A 21,310-nucleotide genomic window follows, 5' to 3' on the forward strand; every position below is an offset into this window, starting at 1 on the left:
GTGTTGGGGATACAGTGTGAATGAAACAGACAAAGACTCTGCTGTCATGAAGCGGCCATGCTTGCAATTCTAGTCTCCACATGAGTTTTTATGAAGATCGCGTTCAATAGTTCACTCATTCATTTAGTGATCACTGCTGGGGGCCCACTGGACACTGGACTAGGGGTTTTCATCTGAGCCAGCTCTCACTTTCTCAGCAGTCACCAAGGAAATTTTTAGAACCGAAAGGTCTTTGTTTGAGCCCTTATTCCATCATTTCCTGGCCATGAGTACTTATTCAGTCGTTTAGCCTCCCTGAGCCTCAGTTTCTTCATCTGTAAAATGGAGATGCTAACACCCCTCTCACAGGTTGAGTCGTAGTCCAAGAGCCTGGCAGAGGGCCCAGCCCCCTTGGGGGGCCCAACCCTAGGGGTATTTCAGAACTTTCAGGGGCTCCATATAGTGAATTCTATGTAACTGCCAATGAGAAAATGCTTTGCAAGCTCATCTAAAGGTCTGTGGGAATGTTCTCCAGCCCCGTCTGGGGTCGGCCTTCTTTGGAAAGCGATCTGCTTTCTCGCATGTAAGACGCGAGGTGACTCCCAGCCGGGCTGGGGCGCAGAGGCAGGTGTACTGACATTCACCAGCTTCCTCCGTGGCAGTCCCCAGCACAGATTCAAACCTCCGCTGCCCGCCACGCCTCAGCTAATCCTCAGAAGCCTCGATGCAGAGATGGAAGGCTGGGTTTTGAAGTCTTAAGCCTTAGATCCTCTCCACAGCACCGCGGGTGTGTGTGTTTTGATTCACCAGACAGATGTCCAAACAGACAAAGTGATACCTTCCTCCGGGGATGAGGGAGAGGGCTGAGTCAGCTTCAGAAGAGCAAGAAGCCAGGAAGAGGCCGGTGGGCTCTGAATCCCCGGAGCCTAGGATGTCTTACGAGCTCTTTCTTCCCTTGTTTTCCAGGGAACTTCAAAGGTCTCTGCAAGCAAATCGATCACTTCCCAGAGGATGCAGATTACGAAGCTGACACAGCAGAATATTTCCTCCGTGAGTGCATGCAATTTTTTTTTATCTCCTTCCTCGTGGTGGGTCCTGCCCTTCCATCCTTCAAGAGTCAAAGGCCAGGACTATCTAGAGGTCCCTGTCACCACAGAGGGCAGGAAAAAGCTGAGCCTCCCTCCTCCCCTCCTGCCCAGTGGCCAAACCTTCATGCATGCTGTTTCCCTCTGCCTGCAACGCCCTTCTCTCCCCTCTTTGTCGGCAAGTTCCTACTCATCTTCCAGGTTTCAGCTGAAACATCACCTCCTCCAAGAAGTCCTCCATGACCTTGAAGGGGTTCCCAGAGCCTAGCACCTTTATCACGCTGTGGGGTCCTTGTCTATTTGAGCAACCAGCTCCCTCGCAGTGCTGCCAACTCCACTAGGACTCTGATAGACTCTACCTATCTTGTTCATGATTGTATTCCCAGCCCAGTGCCTGGCACGTAAAAAGCACTCAGTAGCTATTTCTTGAATAATCCAATGAAGAAACTCATCAGGCGGTGCCAGACTGGAACTTCTACTGAAACAATGAGATTTTTTTTCTTTCCCCACAAGTCAAGTCAAAGTTAAATCCTGATGTAATAGCTGTGATCTTAAATCCACCTGAGACATATTATCAAGAGAAAGTATTTTGAGACCCAAAGGAAATCTCTCAAGAATCAGCAAAAACTAACAAGGCAAAATGTTCCGGGAGAAAAGGATTTCCAGGAGAGGAGCTAAGGGTCCTTGATGCCTGGTACAGCAAAGCCGCCCCGAGCAGAAGTGGTTGAAAGCTCTGCTCCAGGCTCTCAGGCAGCACCTCCTGAGGGAGTTTACTCTCCTCCCAGGGGCATTGCCCGCCCCCTTCTGCTCCCAGGTGCCCTTCCCGGGCCAAAGCCTCCCTCCCATCCCCCCACAGCATTGGTTAGTATTACCCGTGGATCACTTTTATGAAAAATGTAGGGGGCATTTTATTATATGCATCACCCCTGTCACTTTCAGTAATTACTCCTCACATCAAACCCGACTCTCAGGTCAGCCTGAAATCTGGGTTTCATTGCAAGCCCATGGAACACGAAGCCAGCCAGGCGGCTGGGAAGAGAAGGGAAGGAAACATCACGTCATTTACAGCTTTCTTTTTAAAGGGGTGAAATATCTTACAAAGCTCATCCTTTCCCTTTATGAATTCCTGCAAGATGCTGCTCTTAGATGGAATTCCTAAAGGGTCATTTGGTCGTCACCCCCATTACCAGGTCTGGGGCTTTCAAAGGAGCCTGGCGGTGGCATAAAGGCAGATTGAGCACCTTCTTTATGCCAGAGGCCGTACTCAGTGCTGTGGCGATCCAGAGGAATGAATGAGACACAGTCCGTGGCTGCAGGTAGAGCACAGCCTGGCGGGAGGACCCTCTGAGAACAGCTGGACTTGGGATGCAGGGGCCGGCAGAGACGCACCCGAGGGCAGAGGTGGAAGGAGGGGCAAAGCAGAGCCAGCACCCAAAGCTGCACTGGCTGAACACAGCGAGGGTGTGATGCTTTATCAGCCAGATGCCAAGTGCTTGTGGGACAGGACCCTTGTCTCATTCTTTGCTCTGTCTAGAACAGCTCTTGGAATATAGTAGGTGCTCAATAAATGCTATTTGTTAAATAAAAGAAAGATATAGGATTCTTCAGTGGCTATTCCTACCTAGTCTATACCTCCATTTCCCTGATTTTAAAGAGAGAATGGCTTAGTGTGTTTGGTTCATTTTGATATCTCCGGACAGAAGACTTGAATGTACATTAGCAGCGCAGGTTTCCGAGGGTCTGACTTGAATTGACTTAAGCCAACCATATTTTTTGAGCATCTGTAACAGAGATTGGCAAACTTTTTCTGTAAAGGGACAGATAGTAAATATTCCAGGCTTTGTGGGCCACACAGTCTCTGTCCCAACTACTCATACCTGACCTTGCAGCACAAAAGCAAATACAGAAGCGCATGAGCGCGGCTGTGCTTGCTCCATTGAAACTTAACTTCATTTACAAAAACAGGCAGCAGGCCTCATCTGGCAGAGTTTGCTGACCCTTGATCTGTAATATGCCAGTCTGGGGCTAGACAACAAAAGTGACTTTTTAAAGCTGGAAGATGTGAGTTCCCATCATCCTCCATTAAGCTCTAACCTGATTGGCTAGAGAAGCTAGAAGACAGAGGTCATTCTTCTAGGAGCAGCCCTGGCCCAATGAGGTGGGCGAAGCTGGGGCCCAATTAGGTGGGCGAAGCTGGGGCCCAGCGAGGTGGGCGGAGCTTCTCCTGGAGATGGGCGTGCCTTTGGCCCAGGGAGATGGGTGGAGCTGCATCCGGGTGGGCGGGGACTGAGCCAGCTTCCGGTTCTGGTCTGTTAAACCTACAGCACACCTGCCACGAAGGCTGGACAGACCCATGAACCTAACATAGACGCCTCAGGCAGGGATAGAAGGCAGTGTGGGGTGCTGAGGGAGCCTGGCCCCAACCCAGCCTGGAGGCGATCATTCCAGAAGGGTTCCCTAAGGAAGGTGGCACCAATGCAGAGACTTGGACTCTAGAAGCCTTCATTCATTCGTTCGTTCATTCAGGAGACACTCACTACCACTCACCATGTACAGGACGCTGTTGATGGTATGGGGACCCAAAGGTGAACAAAACAAAGAAAGTCAGAGCCTTTGTGAGGGTTACATTCTGGTGAAGGAAACAAGCACAAAGCACGGAACCCGTTACAATCAACCAGACAAGAGATGGCAGCAGCTTGAACCAAGGTGGTGGCAGTGAAGGAGGTGGGAAGGGGTCAGAGCCTGAAAATATTCCCAAGGGTACGCATACAGGATTTTCTGAAAGGCTGCATGTGGATTTCCAGGGCCAGGAAGGAATCAAGGATGACTCCAAGGTTTGTGTCCGTGGAGGGAGCAGGTTGGGATGGGGAAGGATGGAAGCTCAGTATCGGCCACATTAAGTTACAGAGGCCCACGGGGAGGTGTCCTGGCCCGAGACAGGAGTCTAAGAGCTGTCAGCATGGGGGTGATAGTTAGAGCCGTGAGACTTGACGAAGGCACCAAGGGAGTGGTGCAGAGAGAGAAGAGGTGCAGTAACTGAGCCTCAGACTCCAAGGCTTAGAGGCAGAGGAGGAGGCCCCAGGGAAGAAGATGAGGAAGGGGGGCCAGTGAGGTGGCCTGGGTAACCCCTGCCATCCATGATCCACCAGCTGGATGGAGGATCTGGAGCAGAGAGGGAGGAGGGAGAATGCTAGGAGGGCATGGCTGGCCAGGAGCGCAGAGCTTATCTCCTGGGATGGCAGAGAAACTGGGGCTCACTTGCTCTCAAGCCAGCAGGCCAAGCTTCCGGCAAGTCCAGGGCCTCTTGGAGGTCGGGGCAGAAGGAAGGCGCTGGATTAGCATCTGATGGGACAAATGAATGACTGAATGAATGCACGCATGCTCTTACTCCCCAGTCTCCAGGCATATCTGAGGAGGTCCACAGCTTCTCCCGAGCTGCAGAGTCCAGGGAGGAACAGCTGTAGCCGGTCCCAATCATCACTCTGGGCCACCGGACCTCTGGCCCCAAGAAGTTGTGGCTGATACAAGCCTTGCCCACCTAGTGCTACCTTACCCACAAAGGAACGGTGACAGCCTGTTTTTCCCAGGCAGCTCTGCGGGGCCATCGGCTGGGTCTGCGGTGTGTGGTGCCTCCCTAGCCCTCTCCCTCCTTACCAAAGCTCCTTACCTCAAGCTGGTGAAGCACAGAGGCAGTGGTGACCAGGGTGTGACTTCCTATGACTCTCAGGGTGTGTTGGTGTGTGTGTGTCTTGTGCACAAGGCCATGAGTCTGTACTGTGTTCCGTGTTTTTTGGTGCCTGCATGTCCATGCGTCTGAGTGTCTATCTATCTAAATGTAAGTGCCTGTGTGTTTGCATGTGTCTACTTGTGTGCACATGGGGCTCTTCGTGGTATGTGTGTGTGTGTGTGTGTGTGTGTGTGTCTGGGAGATGGGAAGTGGTATTTCCCAGCTGTCCCAGTGTGATTTGGAGTGGGGAAGAAGATTCAGAAGAATTTAGTTTCCTTCCACAATCATGTCTTAAGCACCTACTGTGTGCTAGACCCCAAAATCCACTGTAGTGTGGCCCCAAACTGCAGGGTGGGGTGAAGCTCTCCCCACCCCACAGTCAGAGCTTGGGGCTGGGGGTGATGGTCCCAGCATCGGCTGCATGTGGATTTCCCTGTCCCTGACACACTCTGCCCAGGGGGAGGGGAGGGGTTGGCCCCCATAGGTCACACGTTCATGTACACACAGACACACACACACACACACACCACAGCTGCAGTATCAGGGCCTTGCCATGCCAACTACTCTTTTTTCAGACCCAGAAGTGGACAGAAGGGGGAAGGGAGGGAGGGCTCTGGACAGGGCCTATTCCTCCCCCTCAAGAGAGATCTCACCTGATTACGCTTGAACTGGGAGTTGACATCTTCCCAGAGTCACTGGGCCCCTGAGAGCAAGAACAGGCAGGAGGAGAGTTCCCTGGGGGCAGCCGTGGGTCAGGAACGGACACCTGTAAGGGAGACAGAGGGGCCATTTGTAAGGGAGGTGGAACGCAGCCAAGGCAGGCAGGACCTTGAGGATTATTTGGGGGTAAATTTACAGAACTTTACCACCAGTAGGAGACAGGAGAACATAACGGCGGGCTTTAGCACACGCTGCCTGGGTTCAAATCCAGCTCTTCCACTTCTCAATGAACTCCCCCGGTACCCGGACTCCCCCCGATGGGGATGCTGTTCATTGGTACCTTCGCAGGGTTGTAATGAGGCTTTAGTGAGTCAGTATAAGGCAGCTGTTCACTCCAGCCCAGAACACTGTAAGCATTCAGGACGCGGTAGCCATTATTGTCGGTATGTTACACAGTGAAAAGTATGAAGGATAAAGATTAAGGAAGGGAGAGAGGGAGTGCGAGAGTTTTCAGTACAGTGGTCTGAGAGGTCCTCACTGGGGAGGTAACGTTTGAACAGAGACCTGAAGGCAGTGAGGGAGCATGTCTGGTCCTGCAGATGCCCTGAGAAGAGGGTTCCAGGCAGAGGGAACAGCCAGTGCAAAGTGTCTGAGGCTGGCATGCAGCGAGGCAGAGGGTGTGAGCAGTGGGTGGGAAGCCAGGCCAGGACTTGTGGGTCTCGGCTTTGCTCTGAGACTGGAGCACGAAAAGGTTCTGAGAGGAGAGGCGAGGACTGACATCCACGCTAACAGCACCGCTCTGCTTCTGCTGTAGAACTGACTATTGGGTCCCAGCAGAAACAGAGAGACCAGTAGGAGGTGACGGCCAGAATCCAGGCTGGAAACACAGGTGCTCAGACCAGGGCGGAAGTCGGGGAGGTGGATGAGAAGGGGGCCGGTTCTGAGGCCGGCACGTGTTGCTGACAGCCTGCATGGGGGGAGGTGAGAGAAAGAGGACTCCAGATGACATCTAGGCGTCCTGGCTGGGGGACAGTGGACAGTGCTGCCCTTCTCTGAGGCTGGGAATGTCGAGAAGGCTGGGTCGCAGGGAGGTGACCGCTCTGTTTCCCAGCCTGCATGTTACGATTTCTGTTACGGACTCTTTTTTCCCACTGGATGGCGAACAGCTTGAGGACACCGAGGGGAGTAGCTGCAAATAGAGAGTCTGCTCCCACCCACCACCCACTCCGGCCAGCACAGGGCCTGCCCCCAGTCAGGCCCGGGACATGTTTGCTGAGTGAATGAATGAGGAACCACCCTCCCTAGAGCCGCCTGGAACGTTCACCCTCTCCCCAGAAGGAGGACTGAGGCGGATGGAGGGTCTCAAGCTGAGCCAAAGCCACCCTTCCCAGCCTCGGAGAACCCCCTCCTCCCTGTTCCCCCTTCTCCACTCCCCTCCGCCAGCCCCACCAGGCACCCAGCGGGTTCCTAGGTGGGAGGTGAGAGGGATACCAGGAGTCAAGGTCTGAGCTTGGGGCTTGGAGTGAAAGGTCCTGAATCCAAGGTGAGCTCTGCTCTGTGGTCTTGGATCAGTTACTCAACTTCTCTGAGCCTCGATGAATACCAGTCCCCCAGGGGGCTCTGAGGATACACTGAGACAAGGGTTAGGGAGGTGCTTTGTTAGGGCTCCCCAGCTGCCCCAGGGGAGCACTGAGGGAAGTCCACCACCCCCTCCTTCCCACTAGAGTTTAGAAGTTCAGGGAGACATCCTTGCAGCTCTGGAAATGCTGGAGGTAGACACGCCCTGAGGGTCACCCAGCCCCGTCCTCCCATTTTACAGATGAGGAAAAAACCGAGGCCCAGAGAGGGAAAGTGACTTCCCCCAGCCCAGCACACTTTCTGGGATACCATCTGCCTCCGTGATGGTTTTCCAGGCTGTGTGCTCCTGTCCTCTGCCCCGGACCTGCAGCCCCTTCCAGCAAAACTGTCGTGAGGGACGTTCCCTCCAGAGATCACCACAGAGGGTGTGACCACATCCTGCAGTCAGGGAACATCTAAGCTATAAATCGTACTAACTCACATCCATGCAACCAGAGCGAACGCTTCTCGAACGGCGCCTCCCCTTTGCGCCCTCTGCCCACGGAGACAGTTTCTCTTCCGTCCTGGTTCATTTATTTAAGTGCTGGATGCAGCTACCACCACGCTGACTCCACGACCTGCACTTTAATAAACATCAGTGGAGGTAACCCCAGGCCCGTGAGAAGCAGCAATAATACGCTCTGCTGTGTGAGAACTAACATTTCCTGGTGCTAGTGGGTACCAGGCACTGTTCTAATAGCCTCAGATGCATTGACTCATCACCCCTCGTTGCTGCCCTGGGAGCTGGGTGTGCCGATCGTTGCCCTGCAGCAGAGGACAGCACTGAGACTCAGGGGGGTGGTGGGCAACGCAGCAAGTGGGATGCACTCAAGTCATCTCTCCTGAGCTCGTGCAGCTGATCGCCCATCCCAGAGACCACAGGAAGTGGGAAGGCATCCAGCACCTGCACAGGTGGTGCTCCCAGAGGAAGCTTGCTGGACTCCGAAATCCCTTTCCTCTGTCAATAGATATCACAAACGTTCATGGGACACTTGACTATGTGTGTGCCTGGCCTGACACTTCATACGTTATCTTCATTCATCTCACAACAACCCTAGGAGATAGGTACTGTTGGTGTCCCCATTATACAGATGAGAAAGGAGAGGCACAGAGGCCACACAGCCAGTGGGGGGGGCCAGGATGGGACCCTAAGTGGTCCACATCAGGAGCCCACACTCCTAACCACCACTCTGGACAGCTCTCCCTCCCTCCCTCTCTCCCTCCCCCTGCCTTTCCCCTCCTCTCCTCCTCTCTCTCCCGTCACTCTCTCTCTCTCACAATCACACTTTCTCACACTCACTCTCACATGCATTTACGGCAGTCTATCCCTTTTTACAGCATTCAGGAGGAGAGGGCGAGAGATGCCCCAGAGCCTAGAAGCTCCTCCCAACCCAGCACATCTGCAATTCTATCCCATTAGAATGGATCAAATTCCAAATGGAATAACAGGCATAAAGTTAAATATGCCCAGAAAATAAGGAGCCTGCCTTCTGTATACCTGATCATGGCAATTATTTTGATCAAAGGCATGACCAGCACCTGGCCAGCCTGGCTGAGTGGTCCCTAAGCAGAGGTGGGGGGGGCACAGGACCACCAGGGATGGATGCAACCTTAGGCGTCATCTGGTCCAACCTCATCTGAGCCAGATCTGAGACCCAAAGAAGGGAAAGTCCACACTCAGGCCCCAGGACAGGCCAGGCAAAGAGTGGGCCCCAGGAAAAGGTCTGCCCACCTCTCCCCACCCCCAGGGACCACCTCTCCACCCCCGCCAGACTGAGTGAGGAAGAGGGGCACCCGTGTGCAGCTGTCTGCCTGTCCTCCAGCTGTGCCCACCACAGCAGGACACCATAGGTGCCAGGCCCACAGGGCACTGGATCACGAGATGATCTGTCTACAGAATTTGGCCAAAAAGAGGGTGAGCGAGGAATTTACGACTGAGACCGCCCCCTCCAAAAGGCAAGATGTCATTCCCTCCTGGGTACTTATGACACTCTTCATTTCTGTCGCCAGCATAGAAAACAATAAATTGTTCATAGTTTACCAAGGTTCTGTATTTTCAAAAGCTTCCACATTCTTCTTCCTATTTAATCACTGTCACCCTGTAAGGTAGACAGAGTTCCGATTTTCAGCCGCATTTTACAGACAAGGAAGTGAAGGCCCCGGGACACCATGAGATTGACCAAGGTCTTCCCGAGCGCTCACTAAACACTGGGGCTCCCCAGTCCTCCAGGTGAACCCTTGTACTCTTCCACGCTCAAGCTCTGCCGTGCTCACCTCTGCGTCTGTGACGCCCCTGTTTACAGCTTCAGCCCGGAGTGCGCCCCCACTTCCCAAGCTTACACATTCGACGGTCCCTCCACACTCCCCGTGCGCGTCCCCAAAGCACCTCAGACTCCGCGTGCCCCAAACCAGACCTTGATTTCCCTCCCCTCACCCCTTAGGCTTGATCCTCTCCCAGTTGCATAAGTGGTTGTATCCAGCCAGCCAGCAAACCTGAGACCCAGAAGTTATCGTCAACGCCACCCTCTTCTCCACCCATATCCACCCATCACCACGTTTTACTTCACCTCCTAAACATCCCGCAAATCCAGCCACCTCTGCCCACACTTGGTACCCACCCTGGTCCCAGTACCATCATCGCCTGGTCAGCAGCAATAGCCTCCCCCTGGTGCCCTGTAGCTACCCTGGACCCCTTCTTAATTCATTTGCTTTGTTTGTTTTTTAAAATTTTTATTGGAGTATAATTGATTTACAATGTTGTGTTAGTGTCAGATGTACAGCAAAGTGAATCTGTTATATATATACATATATCCACTCTTTTTCCGATCCTTTTCCCGTATAGGCCATTACAGAGTACTGAGTAGAGTTCCCTGTGCTATACAGCAGGTCCTTATTAGTTATCTATTCTAATACTGAGTGAAGTAAATCAGAGAAAGACAAACATCATATGATATCGCTTATATGTGGAATCTAAAAAAAGGGTACAAATGAAATTATCTACAAAACAGAAACAGAGTTACAGATGTAGAGAACAAACTTATGGTTTCCAGGGGGTAAGGAAGGTGGATAAATTGACAGATTGGGATTGGCATATTCATTTGCTTATTAAAATGCACATCAGATTGTGACAGCCCTGTCAGCTTTCAGGCCTTTATAAATTTATTTATTTATTTATTTATTTATTTAATTTATTTATGGCTGCGTTGGGTCTTCGTTGCTGTGTGCGGGCTTTTCTCTAGTTGCGGCAAGCGGGGGCTACTCTTTGTTGCGGTGCGCGGGCTTCTCATTGAGGTGGCTTCTCTTGTTGTGGAGCACGGGCTCTAGGCGCGCAGGCTTCAGTAGTTGTGGCACACAGGCTCAGTAGTTGTGGCTGGTGGGCTCTAGAGCGCAGGCTCAGTAGTTGTGGGGCACAGCCTTAGTTGCTTCCCGGACCAGGGCTCAAACCCGTATCTCCTGCATTGGCAGGCAGATTCTTTAAAGGCGACCCGTGAGTTCCTGTGTGGCCTGGCCCCAGCCTGCCTCGTCTTCCTTAGAGCTCCCCAAGGCCCCACACTACCTCTTTGTGACCAGCCCTTTCAAGTCCCCAGACGAGCCATGCTTCCTCCAGCCCTTGCTCATGCCACGTCCTCCCAAAACACCCTGCTTCTATTCTGCCCAATTAGCTTCTCTTATCCATCCATCTCAGCACCAACATCACCCTCTCAGGGGAACCCTCCCTGTTGCCCACGTGAGTTCAGAGGATGCTCTGAGAGCCAGGGGGGGTGCAGTGGTTAGGCACACAGGGCCTAGAGTCAGAATCCCTGGGTTCACAAACCCAGCTCCTCCATTTCCTCGCTGGGTGGCCTTGAGCGAAGGCTTAACCTCTCTGAGCTTCAGTTTTAGCCTGTGTGTGATGGGGGTAATTACAGCACTTACTTCATGGAGTTGTAAATGAAAGCAATGGGTTCATATACGTACACAGTCCCACCATCCTCTGATCCCTCAGGCAACATCAGCCATCTACAGGTGACATTAGCCTGTCACTTGCCTTCACGGTGCCATATGGGTACCTTTCTTCCTCAGCACTTCATCCTGGTTGGTAATTACATGTTCATCTGTGCTGTACCTCCTTCACAAGAATGTAAGCCCTATAAAGGCATGGACCAGGCCTGGTTTTGCACCCCTATGCCTTCTGTGCCTAGCCTGGAACCAGGCATGGTGATGGCCACTCAGTCAAGAGCAAAGCATCTCCCCACTCTGAACCACACAGCTTTTCCCCAGTACAGTGTATTATGCTCTCGGCCCGGGGTGGCCAAATTGCAACGGTTAGGCCAAATCTGGCCTACCGTTTCTATAAATAAAGTTTTATTGGAACACATCCACACTCATTTGTTCACATATTGCCCATGGCTGTTCTCAGGCTACAAGGGCAGAGTTGAGTAATTGCAACAGAGACCATATGGCCAGCAAAGCCAGAAACATTGACTACGTGTCCCTTTACAGAAAAAGTTTACCAGTGCCTGCTTTAGGTATTTGTAATCTCCTTTAAGCCAAGGCCCATGGCTCATGGGGTTGGTAGGAGGTTTAAGTGGGTTCATCCATGGAAGGCACATAGCACAGGGCCTGCCACATAGGAAGAGCCCCGGAAATGTCAGTAGGTGTTATGTAGTTCCATACGCTTACTCATAGGAGATCAGTAAATATTTGTGCATTGAATAAATGAGATATTTTCTGCCCCTCGCGATAGATTTTAGCGGTAAGACCACCCCAGCCTTAGTGGGAAGTCAGGACAATTCATGGGGAAGTTGTGTCTGGCATGAAGGGGAAAGGACTTTAGAAATAACAAAAATTGCTACCTTTTACTGCCCGCCTAGCATCAGAAACCATACAGATATTATCCAATTTAATTCTTACAATGGTGCTTCTCAAACTTTCAGACACATACAAGTCTTGTTACCAGGATCTTGTTAAAATGCAGATTCTTTTTTTTTTTTCAATTTTACTGAAGTATAGTTGATTTACAACGTTGTGTTAATTTCTTGACCAAGGTCACACAGTGAGTTAAGTGACAAAGCCAGGATCTGAAGTTAGGTGTGACTTAACTCCGAAATCCCCATTCTGTCTGTGACATCGCCCAGCCAGAAAGACCTCTTGCGAGAGATTGTTTCAGTGCAGGGGTCCCTGCCTGCTCCAAACCAGCTTCCTGCCAGCCTGAATCTGGGTCCTGCGGACTTCGGCCTTCCTAGGCTTGGCGCTGTTTACCGGCTTCCCCCTGTCACCTTTTTTCTGGGCAAAGAGGCCTCTTCCAAGGGAGGCTAGTGTCTCGGTTGGCTCTGCCGGAGTGAAGAGGCTTCTGTTTGTGTTGGCTGCTTGTCGCCATATCATAAGCTGCTTTGGTACCTTGTGAAGTGGTCCTGTTTTCTCCACATTGCTCCCTGCTGGCTGCAATACAACAGACCTCTCCCTCCAGCCTCCCCCCTCTTTATCACACACACGCACACACACACACACATACACACACACGCCCATGCGCGCGCGCACACGCACAGTTTCTCATCTCCCTCCACAGCTGGTGCCCCCTCTCTCTGCCGGCAGGAAGGCTGAGTTGGGACATCCAGGTTCCCACAGCAGACCAGACTGAACTGGAAACGTCAGGCCCAGGGCCGCTGTGAGGCATGAGCTCTGAGGACGCAGTCCCAGTCTGCCAAATGCAGCATACTGCGGGCAGGAAGAACCTGCTTTCTTGGAGGGAGAAGGTCAAAGAATTTCATCTGCCTTGCTCATCTGAGCGGCCGCCACTGCCCCTTGGAAGTCACACCAGTCTCTCTTTCTTTCTTTATGCTGTCGTCCCCCTTTCCAGGTGGTCAGAAATCATATCCACATGGAGAGGGCAAAAGCATTAGAAATCGGCTAACGGTCCACACCCATTTTACGCATGGGGAAACCAGAGAGGGCAAGGTACCTATCTCAGCCACACGGCAAGTGAGTGGCAGAGCTGAGACCAGAACCCGGATCTCTGGACCCTGCATACTTCCCAGGCTCTTTGAAAGCCCCAGAAGGAGAGTCCAGGGTAGTCCAAGAGTTGGGCTGATCTGGGCTTGAATCCTGACTTACTAGCTGGGTGGCTTTGAGCAAGTTACTTCACCTCTCTGAAACTCAGTTTTCTCATCTGTAAATTGTGGCAAAAAATACACCCTGCAGGGGTGTTACAAGGATTAAATTATAACATGTACATCAGACCCAACATGGTGTGGGTGCTTCACCAATACTATCTCTTCAATACGCTCTCACCATCCCCACGTGCTTATGAAGATTGACATCCAGGTAGCTATGGGTGTGCACGTCTGGGCATGCGTGTCTGTGCGGGGGTGTGTGGGCTGGGGGATCAGGTTGGGGATACAGCTTGTCATCTCAGAGATGACTTGCAGGAAGAGAACATCCGCTCGGGTCTGGGAAGGAGGCAGCACCGTCCTTGCCTGCAGGGGGAGAGGGGTACTAGATTGCCGAGTAACACAGTGGTCCTCCACGCTCTCACCACTGCTTCTACATGGGCAGCTCAGGTCCCCCCCGGATACAGAACTCCACCCTTCTTCAAGGCCCCCCAAAACAATCCACTCATCCAGAAGCATCACTAGCAGTGTGGCCTTACTGAGAATCCAGGGGGGAGAGAAGAGAAGGGCTTTACATCACACGTCACAGCAAACTGCCTGAAACTCTTAGAAAAATTCTTCAAGTGCTATATAGAAAAAGTCTCTTCTTCACATATCCTTTGTGGCCACACTGCCACCAAAAGGAACAGGGGTGGGGCATTGGGGGGGGCACTTCCCCTCCAAAACATAGACCCCCAGCCAACCTCTGGGCCGAGCCAAAGGGCCCTCTGTCTAAAAGGACTCAACTTCCTAGGATACCATTCAAGCCACCCAAACATGTCAAGAAAGCATCCCTTTCCTTACACTAGCCTCCAGACACCTCTGTCTCCTGCCTGTCCATAGCTCCCAGGACAGGGAGTCAGGAGCCCTGAGATCACTCTCTGCCTATTTGAATCTGGATAGAAAAAAATATTTTACTTTCCAGACACACTTTGTAGAGGACTCCACCCCTCTGGGTCATCTTTCAGACACTGTCCCCCCACTATACACCCCCTGCCGCCTTCCCTTTGCCCTCAGCCGTCTGTGCCCCTCTGCACTCTCATCCTCCCACACGCAGGAGTAAAATATTCATTAAAATATTTTCTTCTCCTGCCTGTTAGTCCTTCCTTCTTAACTTATCCTGAAGGGTTTTTTAATTTGATTTTTGTTTTTCTTTTTCTTTTCTCTTTTCTTTGCAATGTGTCGGCTTCTTCCTCTTCCTGGACCACTTCTCCATGTTTATTCACAAGGCGAGCTTGTATCAGAGGCTTACTGTGTCTTTGGCTTTGAACAGAATGAATGAAGAGAGAGAACTGAAAAAACAGCTACATCCTGGCTCTCATGGGAACCCACGACCTATGGTGGACACATATATATATATAAGCAAATATTTACTATAATAACTATCATTTATCAAATGTTTACTATGTGCCTTCAGAGACTTATCTAAGTACATTATCAGAATTAACTCATTTAATCCTCACAGCAATCTTAGGAGGCAGGCACTATCACCATCCCTATTTTACAGGTGAGGAAATTGAGGCACAAAGGTGAGATGACTTACCCAAACTTACCCAGCTAATAAACGCTAAAGCCAGCGTCCAACCACTAACTTCTAACCACTATAACACACTGCCTTTCCATGTGCCCCAACTGCCCCAAAGTGCAGAGGAGAGAGCTAATGACTTTGCCTAAGGAAGTCAGGAAATGCTTTGTGGGGGGGGGGGGGCAGGACTTTTGAGCTGGGTTTTGATGGATGAATAGAAGTTTGCTGAGTGAAAAAGAGCAGGAAAGACATTCTAGGAAGAAAGCTCAGTACATCAAAAGTCAGAAACGTGCATTAATGAGTCATGGGAAGTTTGCCATAGCTGGACGAGAGGGAACGTGGGGATGGGCTGAGACCAAGTCCCACGGGGCCCTGTGGGGCTCATGAAGCGCTGGGGTTTGATCCTTGAGGAAGTGGACCGTCCCTGAAGGGCTGTGAGCTAGGCAGTGGATTGCTCCCTCTCCCTCCCTCTCTAGCATTGCGGAACAACCTCCACTCTGGTCCTGTGTCCTCCCCCCCACACACCCCTGTCTCATAGCCTTGCCGTTCTCTCTCTCCCACCCTCCGTGTTCTCCAGGGGCTGTGAGGGCCTCGAGCATCTTCCCGATCCTGAGTGTGATTCTGCTTTTCATGGGGGGACTCTGCATCGCAGCCAGCGAGTTCTACAAGACTCGACACAACATCATCCTGAGTGCCGGCATCTTCTTTGTGTCTGCAGGTAACAGCTGCTGAGCCAGGTGGGCCAGAGTCCAGGCCCACCAGTGGGGAGAAGGCTGAGGTTGGGTGCCCAGTGGCTGGGAGGACCTGGCAGAGAGAGGAGGGGAGAGCAGAGAGGAATTTCCGGGCCTTGCAACAGGCTGAGTCACAAGGAAGACAGGCTGTGCTGGGGCTCCCGCCCCAACGCAATGCCCGAGCCCCCCACTGAGTCCTCCAGGACCATCCCCAGACCCTGTCCTTTAGCCCAACGATGCATCTTTCTCCCATCTCCTGGAAAAAGGCCCCAATCCCGGGATCCTCTCAGGACACTAGGCCTATCCTCGCTTGCCCTGTCCCCTCACTGTCCTACCCAGGTGGGAGCAGGCAGGCATCCAAAACCACATTACTCAGCCCAGTTACGTGACAAGTCACATTGGCTTCAGATGCCAGAAAGAGAACATGGGCTGTAGTATGAGCCATTTAGTAAGAACGACTAACGTTTAAGCAGCACCTACCACGTGCAGACTTAACAGCTTTCATGTGTATTAACTCACATGTATCAACTCATACGTATTCACATGTATTAATCCTCCCCATGACCCGACAGGAGTAAGTCCTATTATTTTTTTTTAATAGATCTTTATTGGAGTATAATTGCTTCACAGTACTGCGTTAATTTCTATTGCACGACAAAGCGAATCAGTCACATGCATACACATGTCCCCATATCCCCTCCCTCTTGAGCCTCCCTCCCATCCTCCCTCTCCCACCCCTCTAGGTCATCGCAAAGCACCGAGCCGATCTCCCTGTGCTATGCTGCTGCTTCCCACCAGCCAACTATTTTACATTCGGTAGTGTATATATGTCGATGCTACTCTCACTTCACCCCAGCTTCGCCCTCCCAACCCATGTCCTCAAGTCCATTCTCTATGTCTACATCTTTATTCCTGCCCTGCAACTAGGTTCATCAGTACAGATATGGAAACTCAGACAACGGTTCCTTTGCCAGAGGCTTTGCATCCAGGCAGTCTGGCTCTAGGAGCCAGTCTTAACCCCCTCCTACACCAGCTTCAAATCCCTGTGCAGCCTTGAGCAAGTTACTTAACCTCTCTGCAATCTGTTTTCTCATCTGCAAACCCCTTGAAAAGCACTCAGCAGTGAAAGCAGGTAGTAAATGCTCAATAAACAATATTATTATTATTACTATTATTATTACCATCATTATTATTATTACTACTCAATACATTGTAGGATGCCCGTTGCTTCTTTCCCTTCTTCCCGTAGCTCTGTTTCCATTAGCTCTTCCCTTTGCAGCTCTCTCCAAATGGAATAACAGGATAGTAAGGTGATGCTTGCAACACCCCTCTAGACCGGCCCATCCGTTCTCCATGAAAACGCTGGACCAGGGAAAGACCCTCCAGCTGTTCCCCGTCCCTTCATCCTGCCCGGGGCCTGGCATCCTCCTTGGAAACTAACGATCCTTCTCTCTGCTTCCCGCTCCGCCCCGCGCCCACCCTCTGCCCGCAGGTCTGAGTAACATCATTGGCATCATAGTGTACATATCTGCCAATGCCGGAGACCCTTCCAAGAGCGACTCCAAAAAGAATAGTTACTCGTACGGCTGGTCCTTCTATTTCGGAGCCCTGTCCTTCATCATTGCCGAGATGGTCGGGGTGCTGGCCGTGCACATGTTTATCGACCGGCACAAACAGCTGCGGGCCACGGCCCGCGCCACGGACTACCTCCAGGCCTCCGCCATCACCCGCATCCCCAGTTACCGCTACCGCTACCAGCGCCGCAGCCGCTCCAGCTCCCGCTCCACCGAGCCCTCACACTCCAGGGACGCCTCCCCCGTGGGCATCAAGGGCTTCAACACCCTGCCGTCCACGGAGATCTCCATGTACACCCTCAGCAGGGACCCCCTGAAGGCCGCCACCACGCCCACCGCCACCTACAACTCCGACAGGGATAACAGCTTCCTCCAAGTTCACAACTGTATCCAGAAGGAGAACAAAGACTCTCTCCACTCCAACACAGCCAACCGCCGGACCACCCCCGTATGAAGCTCACGCGGGCCTCGCCAGCGCCGCCGCCGCCGCCTTGGTCCCGGGCAGAGCTGGGAGGAGGGGCGCGGCCCGCGGTGGGGGGGGCCGGGGGTGCGGGGGAAGAGGGGAGGAAACGAAACCATCCACGGGGGACAAACCTTCCAAAAGCAAAAAAAACAAAAAAAGAGAAAAACATAAGTAAATTTAAAAAAAAAAAAAAGAACAACATATAAGAGGAACAAAGAAGCAAAACAATAGAAAATGTGCAAAAATATAAACGAGGGAAGGAAAAACAAACTTTAAAAAAAGCAAGAGAGGATAAAAATTAAAAATAGAAAATAAATCTAAAAGAAAATGCATGATTTCCCATGTACCATTATTTTAACGTTTAATAAAAACCAATTTAAATGAAAACATACAAGGGAACCAAGATAATATTAAAGCAAAAAAATGAGAAGGAGCAGAAAGGAACGGAAATGTTCTTTGCATTTATCAGGGGTTTATGTTACTTTTTTTTCATGCGGAAGAGTTACTTTTCTGTTCCCTTTAACCCCAAGCTGGCTCTGCCTCCCTGGGTGAGTTGGGGGGGCGGAGACTCAGGGGCCCCGGGGCCAGGTGAGCCTCCCGGTCACTGCCAGGTCCCTGGAGCTTCTGGACGGGTGCCCTAGGAACGCTAGGTGGCTTGCGAGCCGGCTCCACCCAGCATTGATGGGGCAACTGTAAGCCTCCAGGTGACCCAAGAGTCCCTGGTCCCTCCTGTCCGAAAGGTGCCTGGAGGGGGGTGCACCTGGGGCTTGTCTGGCCCCAGGGTTCCCAGTCCTTAATGGTCCTTAACCCACTGTGATGACTTCCTAGGCCTTGAGGGAAGGGAAGGAGAGGAGATGGCTGCTGGTGACTTGCAGAGATGCCCGGAAAACCCCGGAATCCTCAGGGTGAGCCTCTTGGGGTCACTGCCCCAAGCTCCTGTCCTTGGGGGCAGGAGATGCCCACCCCCCGGGGGATATAAAGCATCTCTCCCTCCTCACCCCTCACCTCAGGGCCACGCGATGACCCTGGGGCGATGGTGGACCCCCAGACTCATAAGCCCCCAGCCCCTTGGGAGGGGGGTTCACAGACCCTTTGGGGGTCCTTGGACTCACTGAAGCCCCCTCAGGGCCCAGCGGGTCCAACAATGACACTGCAAAAAGGTTTCTTTTTACAAAAGAAAAAGGAAAAACAAGTGGTGATTTTTTTTAATAAAAAAACCACAGACTATAAATAAATGTAAATATATAATAAGTGGATTTACTTGCAAGAAAATCAGATAGTATTTTTCTTTTAATTCTTTTCCAGCTTTAAACTGTGAAAACAAACAAACAAAAAAATGGGGTGGGGTGGGGGACTTAAAATTTAGCAGGGAACTTGTAAAGAGAAAACAGAAAACAAATATACAAGTCCATTTTAAGAAACAAACAAACAAGCTGCTGTGAGAGATGAGAGCTGGGCTTCAAGCAGGAGGGAGAGGAGAAAGGCCCCAGGGAGCTGCCGGGGGCTGTTAGGAAAGATCTCCTCCTTACTCCAGGAAAGTGCTACTAAAGTGAAAGAGAGAGAATCGGACTACACAAGTGAGATCGCACACCCCACTCACACACACACACACACACACACACACACGCATGCACAGTCCTCGAAGCCCAGCACTGGAATCACTCATGGGGACACACACTCAGTCCATATCCTTCCATCCCCTTCCCCAACCAGAGGCAGGATTCAGAGGAGACTGACTCATGCCCACCAAAGCCATTGACGACAAAGCTCTATATTGGCCTTTATGCTTATGTGCGCACTCCCACCACACCACGGTCACACATGCACACGTGCGCACGCGTGCACACGCACACACGCACACACACCGCTCGCATGCAAGGAAAGGGCACCAGTCTAGAATCCAGCTCTGGATTCTGGAATCCCTGGCTGTGTGGCTTCCCTGGGCCTCAGTTTCCCCCTGTGTAAGCACGTGGATTGACCCAGATGAAACTCCAAAGGCCCATTCTTCTTGGTGCCGATGACTCTTAAGATCTGCCACCTGCCCAGAGGAAGATGCCAAGGGATGACCAAAATAGCTGCCATCCAGCCCCCAGACATTGAGAACATTCCCAAAACATCAGTCAGCCACTCAGCCCCACACACACACACACACACACACACACACACACACACACACACACACCATATGCCTCCTCACTGTGCTCCCAACCCTCTGCCCCCGCATCCAATGTCAAAGCAAAAATACACACGTGAGCAAACGTCTTCTGCCGTTCAGAGAGGGAAAGGTACCAGAAGTCCCCAAAGCCACTCTTGACTTTGTGTCCCCTTTCTTGAATGCCATAACCCGGTCACAGAGAGCAGAGGGGACTTCCTTGGGAGAAGATCAGCCACCAGGCTTCCCCCACTGTCTTTAGAGGTCAGGGAAAAGGAGGGTCCTCCAAGGTTTGCTGGGAGGGGTGAAGGCTGAGGGATGGAGAGCAGAGATTTACAAAGTTTGGTCCCAGCATGAGGACCAACCCCCAAAGTTAAACTTAGACCACGGACTAAAGTTTGGGGGCATCCCATGTTGCTCCCCTTTCTTCCCAGAGCAACAAGGCCACTTCAGAATGAAAGAAAGCCAGTCACTTTCCCAAGCTCAAATTTCAGCCCAGACTGCCAGTCACTCTGCTGAAGGTGGGGCCCCTGCTGTCCCCATCAGCACGGCTTGGTTTTTCTCTTTCTTAACACTGGCCTGTCCTGAAGTTTCTTAAGTTGAGCTCTGGGGAGTTGGGGGGAGTGGCTGGAAAAGTTTTGGGGGCTTGCCCACTCTCAGCTGCCCTTTCCATCTTTTGTCTGGGAAAGGAAAGCTCTTTTCTCAGGTCAGTAGCAGCTGGGACCCTAAATCCAGCCTGAGCCACAAGACAGAACATCTGTCTGCCAGCGCAGAAGTGCACGGGAGGCCCCGGGAGCCCCAGGACAGAGCCATGGCGGCCAATGCCAGGTGTGGTGGCCACCCAGTATTTCTCAGTCTGGGCAGAAATCACAATCTCTCCCTCCCCACTTCAATCTTGCCCACTGCCCCATCAGATCCCAAACCTGAAAGGATCAAGGACTAGAGAGAAGGGAGAAAGAAAGAAAACAGCAAACGCACAGGCACCGTCCAAAGACGAAAATTGGTCCCAGTTCTCTGAGTTCTGGCAGAGTGTCTGGGATGGTAATCAGCGCTTCTTCCCAGGCCATGAGACCTGGGGCCTGGGTCCCCTTGAAGAAGGCCAACCAGGTGTGGGGTGAAAGGGCTAGGGGGCCTGGAGGGAAGGAGCTGGGTTCAGGACTGCAAAGGCGCTGCTTGCCAGGGTGGACGATTGCTCATGTCCAGCTCAAACCAGTTCAAGAAACCAACCTCCATTTTATTTTGTTGGTGGGTCCTTTTTTTTTCAGACTGTTAACAGAAAAAAAATTTTAAAAAGCTGAAAACTAAAAAAAGAAAAAAAAAAAGAAAAAAATCCTGGTACATGAAATAAAGATTTTTTTTTTATAGCTTGGTCCTCACTTTGGTGGATTTCTTTCATTGCTTTCCCAACTTCTGACATCTCATTTAAAACCATCCTAAAGGGGCTTCCCTGGTGGCGTAGTGGTTAAGAATCCGCCTGCCAATGCAGGGGACACGGGTTTGAGCCCTGGTCCGGGAAGATCCCACATGCCACGGAGCAACTAAGCCCGTGCGCCACAACTACTGAGCCTGTGCTCTAGAGCCTGCAAGCCACAACTATTGAGCCTGCGAGCCACAACTACTGAAGCCCGCACGCCTAGAGCCCGTGCTCCGCAACAAGAGAAGCCACCGC

At 51.8% G+C, this 21,310-nt stretch overlaps 1 protein-coding gene across 1 annotated transcript in view; it reads left to right on the forward strand.

Annotated features, from left to right (window-relative positions):
* The window catches only part of CACNG2 (calcium voltage-gated channel auxiliary subunit gamma 2), a 126,789-nt gene extending 105,772 nt beyond the window's left edge, over positions 1 to 21,017 (forward strand). Inside the window, exons 2-4 of the mRNA XM_082420824.1 lie at positions 946 to 1,029; positions 15,299 to 15,439; positions 16,945 to 21,017. Coding sequence (XP_082276950.1) covers positions 946 to 1,029; positions 15,299 to 15,439; positions 16,945 to 17,480 — 761 coding nt within the window. The 3' untranslated portion in view covers positions 17,481 to 21,017. The remainder of the gene's footprint in view (positions 1 to 945; positions 1,030 to 15,298; positions 15,440 to 16,944) is intronic.
* The last annotated feature ends 293 nt before the right edge of the window (positions 21,018 to 21,310 follow it).

This window comes from Balaenoptera physalus (assembly GCF_965194825.1).
Source record: "Balaenoptera physalus genome assembly, chromosome: 13".
Classification (NCBI taxonomy): Eukaryota; Metazoa; Chordata; class Mammalia; order Artiodactyla; family Balaenopteridae; genus Balaenoptera; species Balaenoptera physalus.